The 18126-nt window shown below is 40.3% G+C and overlaps 1 protein-coding gene across 3 annotated transcripts in view; it reads right to left on the bottom strand.

Moving 5' to 3' along the window:
• The window catches only part of LOC122551255 (glutaminase kidney isoform, mitochondrial), a 119427-nt gene that overhangs the window by 4365 nt on the left and 96936 nt on the right, over positions 1-18126 (bottom strand). For all 3 annotated transcript variants that reach the window (XM_087988676.1, XM_087988675.1, XM_043692870.2), the window contains exons 15-17: positions 4736-4797; positions 414-490; positions 268-331 (exon numbers count right to left, since the gene is read on the bottom strand). In XM_087988676.1, coding sequence (XP_087844802.1) covers positions 268-331; positions 414-490; positions 4736-4797 — 203 coding nt within the window. The remainder of the gene's footprint in view (positions 1-267; positions 332-413; positions 491-4735; positions 4798-18126) is intronic.

Genomic DNA, 18126 nt, shown 5'->3' with positions numbered 1-18126 from the left:
CTCCTCACTTCTATCTACAGAAAAAACTTATCACTTTCACATTTTCCCCAACCCTCCCTTCCAGTCTGAAGAAAAGAGGTATTGGACTTGAAAACATTCACCTTTGTTCCTCTCCACAGAATCCTCCTTTGTTGCTAAGCTTCTCCAGCAGTTTCCATTTTTTTTCAATATCAAGTTAGTGAAACCTAATTTAAAGGGCAGGTTTTGCACAATTTATTGCTTTTATGCAACTTGAAATTAAATAGTGTCAGGTTAAGACCAACTCACCTGTCTTTAGGAAATGGGTTTACTTTGCATGCTTCTAACAAAAAGTGAACCACCTCCACGTGACCTACAAATCAAAATACACAATTAAACTCTAAGCTACATCAGGTGGCTCTTCAGGGCTTGTTATTTCTGCAACTGAAATTTACCTTCTGCAGCTGCTACATGCAGTGCTGTTCGTGAATCATAGTCCCTCTGCTCCATGTCCATAGCAGACAAAGCAAATCTGGAAAAAAAATAACCGTTTTTGACAGTTTTTTCCTGGTCTAAGACAAAAACATTAAAATGACTTTTTTTTCATTTATAGAAAATGAAAATAATCCACAATAGTTTAAATGCAAACTATTAATATATGTGGAACCTAAATCCTTTCTAGTTTCTCCAGTTCTAGTCACTTTTTCATGTGACCATCGATTCCAATAATTATTGGAAAGAGCTAATAAAGTTAATGCTCGAGGCCTTGTGAGACAATTTTGTTTTGGCTCAAGGTTATTTTAGCAGTCTCATCTACCTTAAAACAACTCAACGAACCAAAGGTTTGTTCTTACAAAAACACACCACCTAGAACTGTAAGTCTATTAAGTCAAGCCCACAATAAACCATAAGTGCCCTTTCAGTCATCACTGATTTGAGACAAATTCTGGACTAATTGGAAGGTATTACATGCATCCTCCATATCTGGAATATTGAAATATAAGGAAAGTTCAAACTGAACAGCTACATTAGACAGATGTTTAACCAAGTAACTGCGAAATGTTTAAAATACAACCATATGTTTTGGAGAGCAAAGACTATTTTAAAGTGAGATTTCGAATTTGTACTGAAGTTTTCTTTCAACTATACATGAGCTTGATTACACAGCAGCTGGAGTACTATGTGCAGTTTATCTCTCCATATCTCAGGGAAGATATTATTGCCACAAAGACTGTGCAACAAAGGCTCACCAGATGCATTTCCAAAGTGGCAAGACTGTCCTAAGAGGAGAGATTGGGCAAACTAAGCAGTGGACCTACTGGTCAGTCTGAAAAACAACACTCCATCACCACCCTCTGTCCAGTTCTGTATCCAAATGGCTAATTCTCCATGTATTCCATGTGATCTAACCTTGCTAACCAGTCTACCATGAGGAACCTTGTCAAATGCCATACAGAAGTCCATACAGATCATGTCTGCTGCTTTGCCAGCATTAATCCTGTTTGTTACTTCTTCAAAAAACTTAAATCAAGTTAGTAAAATACTGTTTCCCATGCACAATGCCATGTTGACTGTCCCTAATCAGTCCTTGCCTAATACATGTAAATCCTGTCCCTCAGGATCCCCTCCAACAACTTGCCCACCACTGTTGTCAGGCTCACCAATCTATAGTTCCATGGCTTTCCCTTATGACCAACTGCTTTTCGTCATTTTCCACTTTCAAGGAAATATCAACCTGCACTCCAAGGTCTCTTTGTTCAGCAATACTTCCCAGGACCTTATCATGAAGTGTACAAGTCCTGCCCGGACTTGCCTTTCCAAAAATGCAGCACCTCACTTATTGAAATTATACTCCATGTGCCACTCCTTGGCCCACTGGCCAAACTGATCAAGATCCCATTGTACTCTGAGGTAACCTTCTTCGCTGCCCACTACACTTCCCATTTTGGTGTCATCTGCAAACTTACTGACTATACCTCGTATGTTTACATCCAATCATTTATATAAATGACGAAATGCAGTGAACCCAGCACTGATCCTTGCACTACACCACTGATCACAGGCCTCTGGTCGGAAAGACAACCATTCACCATCACCCTCTGTCTCCTATCTTTGAGCCAGTTCTGTATCCAAACGGCTTGTGCTCCCGGTATTCCATGTGAACTAACCTTGCTAACCAGTTTGCCATGAGGAACCTTGTTGAACACCTTACTAAAGTCCATATAGATCACATCTACTGCTCTGCCAGCATCAATCCTATTTGTTACTTTTTCAAGAAACGTAATCAAATTGCAGCTGTACATAACATGGATTGGGCCACTTTTGGAATATTGTGCGCAGTTCTGGTCTCCTTGCCATAGGAAGGTTGTTGTGAAACTTCAAAGTGTTCAGAAAAGATTTACAAGAATATTGCCCAGGTTGGAGGGTTTGAACTATAATGAGAGGCTGAATAGCCTGGGCTGTTTTCCCTGGAGCGTCGGAGGCTGAGGGGTGACCTTATAGAGTCTATAAAATCATGAGGGGCATGACCAAGGTCTTTTCCCTGGGGTGGGGAAGTCCAAAACTAGAGGGCATAGGATTAAGACGAGAGGGGCAACACTTAAAGGGGACCTAAGGGGCAACATTTTCATGCAGAGTGTGGTGCATGTATAGAATGAGCTGCTACAGGAAGTGGAGGAGGCTGGTACAATTACAATATTTAAAAGGCACCTGGATATGAATAGGAAAGGTTTATAAAGATATAGGCCAAATGTTGGCAAATGGGATTAGATTCATGTATGATATCTGGTCAGCATGGATGAGTTGGACCAAAAGGTCTGTTTTCATGCTGTACACCTCTATCATTCTATGCTTATATTCTCTGGTGATTTGAAAGATGATTTCATTGAAACCTACAAAGTAGGATAGAGAGTGGTTTCTCCTGGTCAGAGTCTAAAACCTGGGGACACAATTTAAGAATAAAAGGAATAGCTTGAAGGTCCAAGATGACATTATTTTACTGAGAGTTATGAACCGTTACAATTCTGTACCATGGTCGAGTATGGAAGCTTAATCTTTGAATGGGATTAAGGTAAAGATCAATAGATTTCTGATGACCTGTGGCATATAGGGTTGTATGGATTGGGTGAGTAAAAGACAGTGAAGTCTTTGATTAGTCATGATCGTAGTCAATGGTGGGACAGGCTTGATGGATTGAATAGTCTACTAGGATGTGGGATTTCAAGACTGGGGCCCATTTTTAAGCTAAGAGGAGAAAGATTAAAAAAGAAGACATGGGGGCAATTTTGTTTTAAACACAGTGTGGTTCGCGTGCGGAATGAACCTCCTGAGGAAGTGGAGGGTGTGCTTACAAGTACAACATTTAAAAGACATTTGGATAAGTATATGAAGTGAAAAGGTTTGGAGGGATACATGCCTGGAGCAGACAGGTGGGACTAGTTTAATTTGGGATTATGATCGGCATGGACTGGTTGGACTGAAGGATCTGTTTCTGTGCTGTATGACTATGCTCCTTTGTATACATGTCTACTTCCTCCTACAACGTTATATGGCAGCATTTGATAAAGACTGCTTATTTTATCACAGGAAGAAAACAGCCTACATCAGAAATTAGCAATGTAAACAGCAAAGGATATCACTAGTCCTCTGAATTTTAATAAGATTTATATAGAGTTATTTGCAATGCTTAAATTTATTTTATACTAAGTTTGGTCTGATGATATATTATCCTTCCCAGATATGCATTTAACTGCTTTGCCAATTGTCTTCTCAATTTCTGTGTTTTGAGTTTCCAAATCCTCCATTAATTTGAAAATGAGTACATTCCATTCCAACCTTGAGCTTAAACAAAGCTCAAAGCAACTAAATCACCTATTTACAAAATAGACAGCAAATAAAAAAAAAGAGATGCATCCCCTTCCATTGCTGTTAGAATCTTTTGTAAATATAGCACGATAATCCAGCATTAAGCGATTAAAGCTGCCATACAGAAAGTGGTAGCTTTCAAATTAGGATATTTACAACTCACTGTGAGCATTTTATTTTCTCAGTTATGATAGGTTTGTTAAAAAATGAATAGAGCCAAAAACAATAGATACAGCAACGCATAAAAGCTTTCAACAAGTGAGAAAGTAGAAAAATACTGGACTCGACAAGGTTTACAATTATTTCAGTACACTCACAGCTCATTACATTCAAACATATGCTTTTATAGTGCTTAAGAAAACAATCTTTTTCAAATGCAGTAACTAAAATAGCACCCAAATATATAGCTTACATTTGCACTGAATGTGTGACCTCAACAGATAGGAACTACAGCTATTTCGAGATAGCATTTATTGCTATGGCAAACAAAACTCAATGTCTCCTATAATTCTTTTTAATCTACTGTACTCAGTGGGCCAAAATAGTTAATACAGTTGCAGCTCTATAGCTTAGCTGTTCCATCAATTTGTGACCAATAGGCTGGATAAGAGACTAGATTTTTGTCATAGCTCTTTGGTAACAATAACAACTGTGATTTATTAAATCCTTTTTTTGTTCTTCAACTGCTAACTGAGAATGGTTATTCACCCAGTGAAGGCTGAACATGCGTAGAATTCACCAAATCTAAATGGAACTGGTGGGTTTCCTGTCTTCTGTTATAATTGAAAACTTACATGAAGATGACTTTATAGGAGCATTTACAAACACAAATCCAGGCACCATTTCTAATTAGCTAAACAACATGTAGCCTTCACATATGAAGCAATCTTTGAAGTTCAACTTTAAATATTACCTTCTAAGTGCAGACACATCTCCAGTATATGCAGCAAAGAGAAGGTTGATCACTGACTTCACCTAAAAGATAGAAAACCACAAAAAAGCATATTTGGTTTTTATTCATATTTGTTTCCACTACTGACTCATGCTTTTAAATATGTCACATATATTAAAATACTATGGGGGAAAAGAAACCATAAATACCTTTGCTTTTTGCCACTATAATTTTGAAAACTTGAGTATCTAGGTACTCAGGATAAGTTACAATTAGGATAGATCATTCAACGCCTCAAGAGAGAGTTTTACCATTGAGTTCACAGTTGATTTGTATCTCAAAATCATTTACTGCTGTCAATTTATTTCTCAATTCTAAAAAGTTTTCCTTACTTAAGTCTGAAACCTGGATTTGAGATTCTCTTTTTCAAACATAATTATTGAGTTTTGAAAAAACTATCACTAATTATGTGATTGTCTCTCATCAGATTATTAAATAATACTGGTTGAGTATTCAGCACCAAGTCCAACATGATATATTCCTTTGACACCTTTAAAAGATGCAGAAGTTAATCATCTTTACCACTTCAGCTTTTCCAGCCTATTTGTACATTTAAAATTTCCCATGATAACCACCTTTTTTGCTATTTGCTTCCCTGATCTCTGTATTAATACACCCTCATTATTTCTATCTGAAGATTTGTAGACAATTCATACTAGAGTCTGGTGTGTCCCTTGCTGATCCTTAACTCTACCCATACTGTTTCCATTACCTGAGTCAAGAGTGTGGTGCTGGAAAAGCACAGCCGGTCAGGCAGCATCCAAGCATCCAAGTAGAATCGATGTTTTGGGCATAAACCTTTCATCAGGAAGGAGGCTTGTGGGTCAGGGCTGAGAGATAAATGTGAGGAGGGTGGGGTTCGGGGGAAGTACCTAGGAAAGCGATAGGTGGATGAAGGGGAGGGAGAAGGTGATAGGTCAGATGGATGGGACTGGAGGGCGGTGCCGAATTGGAGGCTTGGGACTTGGATAATGTGGGGAGAGGGGTCATGAGGAAGCTGTTGAGATCCATATTTATCCCTTGTGGTTGAAGGGTCCCAAGGAGGAATATGAGGCATTCCTCCTCCAGGCATCAGATGGTAACTGTTTGGCAGTGGAGGTGGCCCAGGACTTGCAAGTCCTTGACTGAGTGGGTGGGGGAGTTTAAGTGTTCAGCCATGGGCAGTGGGTTTGATGGGTGCAGGTGTGCCAGAGATGTTAGTTGAAACGATCCGCAAGGCGGCGTCCGGTCTCCCCGAAATGGACGCAGATTATTTTCTCCTAGTTGTTTCCATAATCTACTCATTCTGCTGAAATCACATCTTTCTATTATGTCTTTTATCAATGTTGTTACAGCCTTTTCTTTCACAATGTAATACTGTATATATTCATGTGTTAGTAAATCCTGTGCACAAGTCAACTCCTGACTTTCAGCCAAAGAATTCAAGCTCTATGTACTCACCACCCATTCACCCTGTGAATCTGCTCATTGATAGAATCATAGAATAGAACACAACTGAAGGTGGCTGTTTAAGCTCCTTGTGTCTGTGTGCATCAACATGTGATGTCAAGTCTACTACCCCACTGGAGCCACCACATTTTAGTCAATTCCACTCACTAATACAGCAATATGGCATCAGGAAGGAACAGCAGTTACAACATACTTTTTGATTTATTTTGCACTTTTAGGAGCAATTTTAGTGGGGAGAGTGTCTGGTCTGGCAATTGTACAATAGTGAGATGATGGTAGAGGTTAGATTCCAACCCATATAAAAGCGTGTAAAAATCAACAGTCTACTTTTTGACTAAAAGTTTAGTTTTAGAACTTTTTACACAGGTATAAACGACAGATAGTACATTATCTTTAAGTTATATTTGTCTATCCAATTTGCTTGTTTTATTTATTATGTAGATATGTAACTAGAAGTCTTTCATCTGTAACTGTTCCCATCCTGCCCACGTCACACTGTTCTTTTCCCCTCACTTTCTGACTTGGCGTTGATTTACCTCTTCCTAATTAATTTAATGACTTATCAGCTATTTTTGGTCAAATACTGTTGTATTACAACAAAACTAATAACCATAAGAACCAAAATAATTGTCCAGCTTTAATAAGATCAATCAGCACTATGAAATATTAATGCTCCATGATAGAAGCTAAAATCATTGATCTCCTAGATCAGAGAAATGAGCAAATGGAACAGCAAGTAGTTTATAGAATCCCTCCGTAATAGCATTGACAGATATAAACAGATTAGGATACTCTGACAGCAAAAGCTGCAGCTTTAAGTTTAATGCAAAACAATGCTGTAAAAATCAACCAAACTGACTTGTGATTGTCCGGTGTTCACATTATGAAGGTCTGTTACACAAGAAATACCTTAGAAAAAGCAAATGGCCCCTCAAGCCTGTTCCATCATTCAATATTATTAATCCTACTATTATGCCTCACCTCCACTTTGCTGCCCATTCCCCGCATCCTTTGATTCCATCACAAAAAAAAATGTCTGATTCATGTACTTAACAATGGACTACTACAATCCTGAATGAAGAAATTTCTCTTTATCTCAGTCCTAAGTGGTCAACACTGTGTTTGCTCCCTCCAAAGCAGTTTTCTCTACAATGGGAAAACAAATGCAGATTGGGTGATTACTTTGCAAGTCACCTCCATTCAGTCTGCAAACATGACCCTCACCTTCCAGTTTCTAGCTTAAAGTTACTATTTGTTGTCAGGCTCACATTTCTGTCCTTGACCTACCATAGTTTTATAATGAAGATGAATGCAACCTCAAGAAACAGTATCTCATCTTCCGTTAAGATGCTCCACAGCCTTCTGGACTCAAAATATTGAGTTCAACAATGTCAGACCATGAATGTTGTCTGCATATAGAAACAGAGTGCTAGACAAACTCAGCAGGCTGGCAGCATTGGAAAGAGAAAGAGAGTTAAGATTTTGAGTTCTATGACTAGGGATTTGAAGCTTAAACTGCTTCCCTTTCCAGTGATGCTGACAGACTTGCTGAGATTCTCCAGAACACACTTTTGAATTCAGATCTCCAGCATTCACAGTATTTTGCCTCTATGTAGTATACATCTCAATTCTATTTATTGTGCCACATGCCGGTCTTAGTTTTGTTTTACCCATTTTTGGTTTTGGACACAGCTATTCAATATTGTGCCACATACTTGGAAAAAAGTTTTGTTTTCTTACCACAACTATTAACTCCTTGTTTCTTAATGTGCAAAACATTTATACACTCTTAGTGAAGGTAATAGGAAAGTAGATAGAATGTACAGGGTTGGGTAGGAGAAGAACACTTTGAACAAAATGAAAGCTCAGAACTGGCTGGGAATTGTGCTATTCACAAACAATTCTAAAAAAACCCAACTATCTGTACTCAGTGCCACTTTAAATTCAGCATCCAGTCGTCAGTTTGTGAAAGCAATGGTGTTGAATTTTACTCTATCGATCTGGTGCCAGGGGAAATCAGTGAAGGGGATGAGAATTTTCTCTGCACCTCAAGTTAAATAGAAAACATTCTTTAAAAATGGATAAGAAAATGCTCAACTGTTTATGCCCCATCTTTATTCACTCCAGATGTCTCCATAATTCATAGTAACACTTTGCCATGAGACAACTTTCCAGAATAGGCCAAAAATAGAGAGCTGCATCACAGAGTGACAGAGATGTACAGCACAGAAACAGACCCTTAAGTCTAATTCACCCATGCCGACCAGATATCCTAACTTAATCTAGTCTAATTTGCCAGCACCTGGCCCAGATCCCTCTAAACCCTTCCTATTCATACACTCATCCAGATGCTTTTTAAATGTTGCAATTGTACCAGCCTCCACAACTTCCTCTGGCAGCTCATTCCATACACATACCACCCTATGTGTGAAAAAGTTGCTCCTTAGGTCCTTTTTATATCTTTCCTCTCTCACCCTAAACCTATGCCCTCTAATTCTGGACTCCCCCATCCCAGGGAAAAGACTTTGTCTATTTATCCTTTCCATGCCCCTCATGATTTTATAAACCTCTACAAGGTCACCCCTCAGCCTCTGACGCTCCAGGGAAAACAGCCACAGCCTATTCACCCTCTTCCTATAGATCAAATCATCCAACCCTGGCAACATCCTTGTAAATCTTTTCTGAGCCCTTTCAAGTTTCACAACATCCTTCCAATAGGAAGGAGACCGGAATTGAATGCAATATTCCAAAATAACCTAACCAATCTCCTGTACAGGTGCAACATGACCTCCCAACTGCTATACTCAATGCTCTGACCAATAAAGGAAAGCATACCAAACAACTTCTTCACTATCTTATGTACCTGCAACTCCATTTTCAAGGAGCTATGAACCTGCACTCCAAGGTCTCTTTGTTCAGCCACACTTCCTAGGATCTTACCATTAAGTGCATACGTCTTGCTCTGATTTGCTTTCCCAAAATGCAGCACCTTGCATTTATCTAAATTAGACTTCGAGTGCCACTCCTCAGCCCACTGGCCGATCTGATCAAGATCCCATTGTAATCTGAGGTAACCTTCTTCGCTGTCCACTACAACTCCAATTTTGGTGTCATCTACAAAATTACTAACTATACCTCCTATGTTCACATCCAAATCATTTATATAAATTACGAAAAGTAGAGGACCCAGCACCGATCCTTGTGGCACTCCACTGGTCACAGGCCTCCAGTCTGAAAAACAACCCTCCACCACCCCCTCTGTCTTCTACCTTCGAGCCAGTTCTGTATCCAAATGGCTAGTTCTCCCTGTATTCCATGTGATCAAACTTTGCTCACCAATCTCCCATGGGGAACCTTTTCGAATGCCTTACTGAAGTCCATATAGATCACATCCACCGTTCTGCCCTCATCAATCCTCTTTGTTATTTCTTCAACAAACTCAATTAAGTTTGTGAGACATGATTTCCCACCCTCAAAGCCATGTTGCCTAACCCTAGTCAGTTCTTGCCTTTCCAAATACATGTAAATCCTGTCTGTCAGAATTCCAACAACTTGCCCACCACAGATGTCAGTCTCACTGGTCTATAGTTCCCCGACTTGTCCTTAACACTTTTTAAGTATATATTTATTGAAAAAAGTTTTACTCTTTAACAAAAAGAAATTATAAAAGTACAAAAATACAGAAAAAATAGAAATAATACATTATATTAATGTTAACAATAAACTACCTACCACTCTACGAGATACAATCATCTCATATTTACTTTGTTCAAGTTAAAATGAACTCAAATGAAAAGAAATAAAATAAAATAACAACCAAATTAAATTAAATCATATTGTGTTACTTCACTCGCTGCACCTCCACCAAAGCTCCTGTCCACGGGAGCAACAAGTATTATACCCATATTTACTGCCCCACCCCCACGCCAGATCCCGGACCACCATGAACAGCCCTCACGGCTGTATAAAGGCCCTGATCTGTATCACCAATAGGTCTGTGTTTTTGTAATTTAGAAAGGGCTGCCATGTCTTATAAAATCGCTCTGTTCCATGGTGCACCATAGTTGTCAGATAGTCTTGGGGGACGTACTCCATCACAAGCCTGCACCATCCCGCAAGATCTGGAGGTTTTTCTAATATACAATTCATTAGAATGTTCTTTCTTGCATAGTGTGTAAGAATGTTAAATTACTTTTGCCCATGCTCACTCACCCAGAGGGGGCAGATTCAGCAGTCCCAAAAGAAGGGATACCAGATCCGTCTGAACTTCAATTCCCAGGATCTTCTCCAGCTTAGTCACTATGGCACCCCTGTATCTGCGAATCTTGTAGCAGGACCAAAAGCAATGTGTGAGAGTGCCTATGCTAATTTTACATTTGGGACATCATGGAAATCCTTTCTTAAACTTTGCTAAACTCTCTGGTGCCATACGGGCCCTGTGAAGAATCTTCAATTGCATAGTTTGTTGCATACTGAGATTTTCTTTATGATTCTGATTAAATTTCTTCTCGTAGTTCCTGATTACAGATCCCATGGAGTATCTCCATATCCCCCAAGGTGCTCCCTCTCTGCAAATGGTATATGATATAGTCCGAGAGAGCGTCCCCAAATCGGAGCACTCCTCTCTATATCCGACTTGTAGGACTGAACCAAGAACATTGTCTTCTTCTGTATATAATCCCTAATCTGAAAGTATCGGAAAAGGTCCCTATTAGGAATCCCATATTTCTGACTGCATTGGATAGAAGACATCAAGACTTCTCCTTCGAATGAATCTCCCAAACAGGAGTTTCCCTTACCCTCCCATGCTTTGAAGACGGATTCCATTGACCCTGGCCTAAATCCTGGGGGCTCCCACTAATGGGGTGACCGGCGAGGTCTTGAGCAAATTGCCCTCACCCTGCTGCATTATCCTCCATGCGTTTACCATATTTAAGATAATTGGGCTCTCTCAATGCTCAACCACTGATCTCACCCTATCCATAAACAATAAATTGGGAAGGGATATCTTGCCTGCGAGGCCTCAACATCAAGCCATATTGACCTCAAGTCCTTACGCACCCAGTCACCCACATATGACAACAGGGCGCCTATTGGTATCTCCAGATTGCAGGTGTGTATCCGACAGATCCCTGAGCATCCTGTCTACCCCAGGGTCCATGAGATGATTAAAGTTTCCTCCTATAATCATATAGTGCACCTCAAGAGCTATTAATTTAGAGATTGCGTCAACTAAAAATTTGAGATGATGCGCCAGGGGACGTTAAATGTTCAGGATGCCATACTCTTCTGTGTACCGGAGCCTGGAGAGTGATGAACTGTCCATGTTCATCCTTGATTGGATCTATCACCTGAAATGGGAGGTTCTTTCATACAGTCTGGCCACTCCTCTGCTTTTGGAGTTGAAGGAGGAGAAAAATACCCGATCATATCGCTCCTGCTGTAACATCAGACATTCCCAATCAGTTAAACGTGTCTCTTACAGCAGAGCAATGTCAACCCTTTCCTCCTTAGGTTTTGACAGCACCTTTTTCCTTTTAATGGGGGAATAGCTCCCCTTTATATTCCAGGTATACCATCTGAAGAGATCGCTAGCCATGACAACAGGGCGGCACTGCTACCTCACAGCTTCAGGGATTTGGGTTCGATTCCAGCCTCTGGTGACATATATATATATATGTCACCAGAGGCTGGAATCGAACCCAAGTCCCTGAAGCTGTGAGGTAGCAGTGCCGCCCTGTTGTCATGGCTAGCGATCTCTTCAGATGGTATACCTGGAATATATAGTTTTAAGATTTGATAAAGTCTGTGTTTTTTCCCACTGGCTGCACATTGAATGGGCTTCTTCCTCTCAGGGGACCGCAGGCTGTAGTGGGCAGTCATGATTAGATAGATAAGATACTCTACAGTATGGAAACAGGCCCTTTGGCCCAACAAGTCCACACCGACTCTCCGAAGAATAACCCACCCAGACCCATTCCATATACTATCCCTACAAAAACTACTAAAACAAAAAAAAACTATCCAGTACTCCTAACTTAAACAAATAAACACAAGGCAAAAATCACTAGAGATCTCCCCCCTCACCATGGGGGCATTCACTCCCAACTTCACAATCATCCTGCCATCTTTCAGTTGAGGCTGTGCCCCAAACCCAGGCAAGGTTATTTACACTCATGAAAGTTAACAATGGATGCCCTCCCGTCCCCCTCCATACCTCAATCCCATACATCTTTACACCAAAGTAGTAACCACCCCTCACCCAGGAAAAAAATGAAATAACAGGTAATTACCAAATGGATATACTATTAAACAAACCAAATATTTTACTCCAAAGCAATACCAAGCTTATAACCAGAAATCACAAAAAGGGAGAAGAACAAAGAAAGTGGAGAAGGAAAAAAAAATTATGCCATTGTCCGTAATCATCGTTTCCTCTTTTCCCCTCAGTCCAAGTCAATTATTTCAAGAGAGTTCACAAATTCTTTTGCTTTTTCCACCAAGTTGAGATTCCCCATAATTAAAATGCTGTACTGCCGGGTACATTGAATATTTAAGTCTCTTATTTTTTTTTATCAAAAGACTTCCATTTCTTAATTATGGCCCCAGAAAAGTCGTGAAAAGAAAACATTATTCTCGAACCTTTATATACCAGAGCCTGTGGCTCTCTTCCCAGTCTTCTGAATGTTTCTATTATTAACTGCTTTTCTTTATAGTGCTAGAGTCGGGCAGGGGTATTGATCAGACCTGTGCATCGCGATCTGGTGGGTACACTCCACACTCACCCGGCCCGACTAGATCTTCAACCCCGGCAACTCTGGGAACCACTTCTCCAGGAACTCTACCAGACTCCCGCCTTTTTCATGCTTTGGAAGACCCACTACACGCAAGCTTTTCCTCTGACCTAGACTTTCGAAGTCTTCAACCTGTTTCAGCAGGACCCGAACATGGTCTTCAAAGGTTCAGATCTGCCCCTCGGAGTTCTCAGTCACAGTCTCTGATACCTCGGTCCCTTACTCGATCGCTTCCACACATTGATCCAATGACTGAGTCTCCTGCTCATGCTTTTTCAGCATGGCAGAAATTGGCTACAGCGCTGTTTCAATGTTTTCATGAAGTTTTGCAAATTCCATGAGTAGATTAGATTAGATTACATTTTAGATTAGATTACATTGCAGTGTGGAAACAGGCCCTTCGGCCCAACAAGTCCACACCGACCCACCGAAGCGCAATCCACCCATACCCCTACACTTACCCCTTCACCTAACACTACGGGCAATTTAGCATGGCCAATTCACCTAACCTGCACATCTTTGGACTGTGGGAGGAAACCGGAGCACCCGGAGGAAACCCACGCAGACACGGGGAGAACGTGCAAACTCCACACAGTCAGTCGCCTGAGGCGGGAATTGAACCCAGGTCTCTGGCGCTGTGAGGCAGCAGTGCTAACCACTGTGCCACCGTGCCGCCCACAGTGTTGCTGCTTCACCAAGCTCAAAGGCGCCATCATGGGAGTCGAAGCAGTGGCTGCGGGTGTGCCCAACACAGTAGGGGAATGCCCTACCTGCTTTACACCTTTTGCTCCTTTTCCTTTATTCATCTTCATCTCAACACCAAAGCCTCCAAATCCAAATTTAGAAGATTCTAGGTATTTTGCCTGCTTTATTCTAACAATTTTTCTCAGGGATGGCTAGTGAGAGGGGGGTAGAAGTCCACCGTACCTGGTATATGGTACAGAGAGGAAGTGAGGACTGCAGATGCTGGAGATCAGAGCTGAAAAATGTGTTGCTGGAAAAGCGCAGCAGGTCAGGCAGCATCCAAGGAGCAGGAGAATTGACGTTTCCGGCATAAGCCCTACAGAGCCCAACACAGTAGACTTTTCAGACTGCCATCAGCTTGAATTCCCCCCCCCTTACCAACTTTCTTAAACAGTGGCACTACATTAGCCAACCTCCAGTCTTCCGACACCTCACCTGTGACTATCGATTATACAAATATCACAGTTAGGGCCCAGCAATCACTTCCCTAGCTTCCCACAGAGTTCTAGAGTATACTTGATCATGTCCTGGGGATTTATCCACCTTTATGTGTTTCAAGACATACTGCACTTCCTTCTTTGTAATGTGGATATTTTTCAAGATGTCACCATCCCTACACTCTAAATCTTTCATGTCCTTCTCCTCAGTAAATACTGATGCAAAATACTTGTTTAGTATCTCCCCTATCCCCTGGAGCTCCACACAAAGGCTGCCTTGCTGATCAGAGGGGCCGTATTCCCTCCCTAGTTACCCTTTTGTTCTTAATGTATTTGTAAAAACCCTTAACCCTATTTGCCAAAGCTATCTCATGTCTCCTTTTTGCCCTCCTGATTTCCCTCTTAATTCTACCCCTACTGACTTCATACTCTAAAGATTCACTCGATCTCTCTTGTCTATACCTTACATATGCTTCCTTCTTTTTCTTAACCAAACCCTCAATTTCTCTAGTCATCCAGCATTCCCTACACCTACCAGCCTTTCCTTTCACCCTAACAGGAATATACTGTCTCTGGACTCTTTTTAGTATAATATAAAATTGTACACAGTTCACATCAAATGCAAATTAATTCATCATGTAATTATCTGTGCTCGTATTTATTTTCTGCCCTAACACAAGTCTGTAAAGAAACAATTATTTTATTCCATGATCTGCACAAGTGTAATATTGAAAATAAATGATCACAAATTCCAGTTTAGTGTACACTCTGTTTAATAACCATTAGGTCCAAAATTTATGCTGAGAACAACTCAAATATTAAACCAACATTTCCAAAAAGATAATGCTTGATTCATCGCTCATGCACATTTGTAACTGGAGCAATTACACATTAAACTTTTTTAAAAATTGCTGCAACTGTCATCTGCTTCACCCTAACATTTAGTGTCAAGTATGCTTACCCATTAGCAAAACAAATCAGAACAAATCATTAAGACTTAATTTGCTAGGCCAGTCAGAACCATACTCGTCTACCCTTCAAGTTAAAATGGTTTTTATTTTCCTGCACTGGATATTTGCAAAGCACAAAATTTTCATTTGATTTTTCAACTATTTATACTCTGATAAAGCAACTAAAATCAGTAAAACAATAAGAGTCACATACACGAAGAAGTTGATCCACTAGAAGGATCAGATGTGATGGTTGTGGATCCAGTGATTTTATGACATAGGTTGACAGGCAAAATTGAATGTCCTCGATCTGTGGGGTAATACTTCTGTGATTGCGAAGAACTCTGGATAACTCCCTCTACCATTTTAATTTTCCCTGCCATACACGGGGCTACTAAAACAAGTCCTAGTAATAAAACAACGACAAAACTAATCAGTCTGTCCAGTAGGTGTGTGACTATTAACACTCAACCAGAAGGTAAATATTTTAATCTTCCCATTTTTCACAATTATCTTTCTAGTATTAACCTGTTTTGATTTTTATTATGAATTCATTATTCTATTCTTATTTTATACAAAATATATATACACACACACGACCAAGACACCTGTGACAGTGGGGTGAGGAGAAAGGGTACAGAAGGAGAGGAGAGTTCTTTCTCACTTGGTGGTGATGGAGGATGGTGAAGAAAGAGAAGTGCGAGCAGTGGTGGCGGGGGGAGCTATTAATGTAGATTGTTTCAAAAGGAAAAGGAACCTACCTTTCCTTTGGATTTTCACGCTTTCAGGATTGGACAGTGTGGCCGTTCCCACTATTAAAACCTACTGCAATGATTTAAAGGGCCTCTCATCTGCAGCAGCCCCTGGTGAACTTGTAGAGGGTCACAATCCATAAATTGGGAAGCCTTGAACTCTCTTTCATATGCTCTATATGGCAAAGAATTCAAGGTGCGTAGCTCTCTCTGTAAAGAAATTCCTTCTAAATACTTTGATCTAGTGACTGCTGTTATATATTAATTTTCCAGTTTGGACCCGAGAAAGTAGACAGTTTCTCAAAATCCACTCAATAAAACATTTTCATGATGAATACAAAATTATGTGCCTGCAGAAAATCTGAAGTAAAAAGAGAATGCTGGAAACGTTCAGCAGATCTGATATCACCTATTGAAACAAATAGCTAGTTCAGCTCCAAGGTGAAGATCCATTTCATACCTCTGATGAGGGACAAGAAGAAATGTAACAGTACCACCAACAGTTCCTTTTCCTCAGCTGCATGCCACTACATAGGGCAATTAGGAAGGACATAGATTCAGCTGGAAGGAGATTAGGACCCCAAAAAGCAACGGTCAGGTCTCTTGACACGTCAGAGCGCCTTTCAGGGCGAATCACTGCTGACATCTGCTGCATCGTGGAAAGAGACTGCCTACAGTTGAGTGTATGTTATGCAATGAAATCCAGTTTACAAGCTATTGTCTGGAGTAATTGTAGTTTCAAACTCTGATTTTTTTTCCCCAAAAACACCCAACTGAAAAGAGCAATTAAAACACCAGATTGCAGGGAAATGCATAAATGTAATCCTGGAGGGAGGAATGGCAGATCAGTAATGTCACTGGACTAATAATCCAGAAACCAGGCTAATATTCAGAGGACATGAGTTTGAATCAGAATTAGATAGAAATCTGTAGTAAGAAATTGGTCTAATGGTAACCACTTTGATTGTCATCGAAAAGATCTGGTTCCCTTATAACTTCATGCTGAATGACCTGTCATTCTTACTTGGACTGGCCGACATGCCATTCCAGACATACAGCAATGTGATTAATGCTTAACTGCCCTCTTAGCCATTAGAGGTGGGCAAGAAATAATGGCCTAAAATAATTTTAAAAGCTAGCTGTAAAATTTTCCTTAGAAGAAACCAGACTGTTGCTCCTTTGTTAGGCAAAGGAACACTTGACAGGGGCTAGAAAGCTGAGGGTGAAAGAGGCAAAAGCTGAAATTGCTGGAAAAGCTCAGCTGGTCTGGCAGCATCTGTGGACAGAAATCAGTTAATGTTTAGGATCGGGTCACTCTTCCTCAGAAGAGAGAGAGTGGATATCAGGTAGTGAGAGATTTTTTAAAAAGCTTATTTGTGGAATGTGAATGTTGCTGGCTTGGACATTGACCATCCATAATTGCCCCATGATCTGAGTGGCTTAGTAGGGCCATTTCAGAGGGCAGTTGAGTCAATATAATTGTTTGGGTCTGGATTCACACATCAGAACAGGTAAGGATTCCAGATTTCCCTCACAAATAATTTTCAAAAAGAACTAAAAGGAAAATAACATTTTTGCTGAATGAGAATGCTGATTAGTTGGTAAGTGAACTCAGAGTGGGGGCATTTCCATGGAGAATGTACATGTTAAATGATGACTGACATTTCACTGCAAAACTTTCCTTACATTTTAAACCAAACACTGACTTCCAGTACAACATAAGCATGCCACACTGTGAGCCCAACTGAATCTCGAACCTTTTGAAAGTGTAATACTTCACAAACCTAAGATGATTTTGCAAATGCTGTCCAACAACATTGGTTCTTTGGTATCTCGTGAACTGTCCTGATGCTTGCAAGATCATCAGCTTTATTAAAATAGATTTTTCTTCAGCAATACTCAAGTTTAGTTCTCATAGATTTTGGCATCCACAGAGATTATAATTGTCACTGACAAAGGTCATGCTGGTCACCGTTATTTAGCTTTTCTTTCTCCTCTACAGAAAAATCTGTGGAGAGTGACCATCTGTTTAGATGAGATACGAGATGCCTGGAGGGTAATAATTGGAGTGGCAAGGTGTGTTGTTTGTAGGAGTGCTGAACAGAAGAACAACAGGAACCTTAAAAGATTATGCCACTTATCTCTTCTGTCCTGCTGAGGTCCTCTATCCTCATCTTCAGTATGTTACAAGCACATCCTTGTTACTAACCTTCCCAGCTATTTGTA

This window comes from Chiloscyllium plagiosum, unplaced genomic scaffold, assembly GCF_037043375.1.
Source record: "Chiloscyllium plagiosum isolate Xiang-an unplaced genomic scaffold, Cpla_swu_hap1 HiC_scaffold_7, whole genome shotgun sequence".
Lineage (NCBI taxonomy): Eukaryota > Metazoa > Chordata > Chondrichthyes > Orectolobiformes > Hemiscylliidae > Chiloscyllium > Chiloscyllium plagiosum.
The sequence above is the reverse complement of the archived record's forward strand: the minus strand, read 5'-3'. Positions and strand labels throughout refer to the sequence as shown.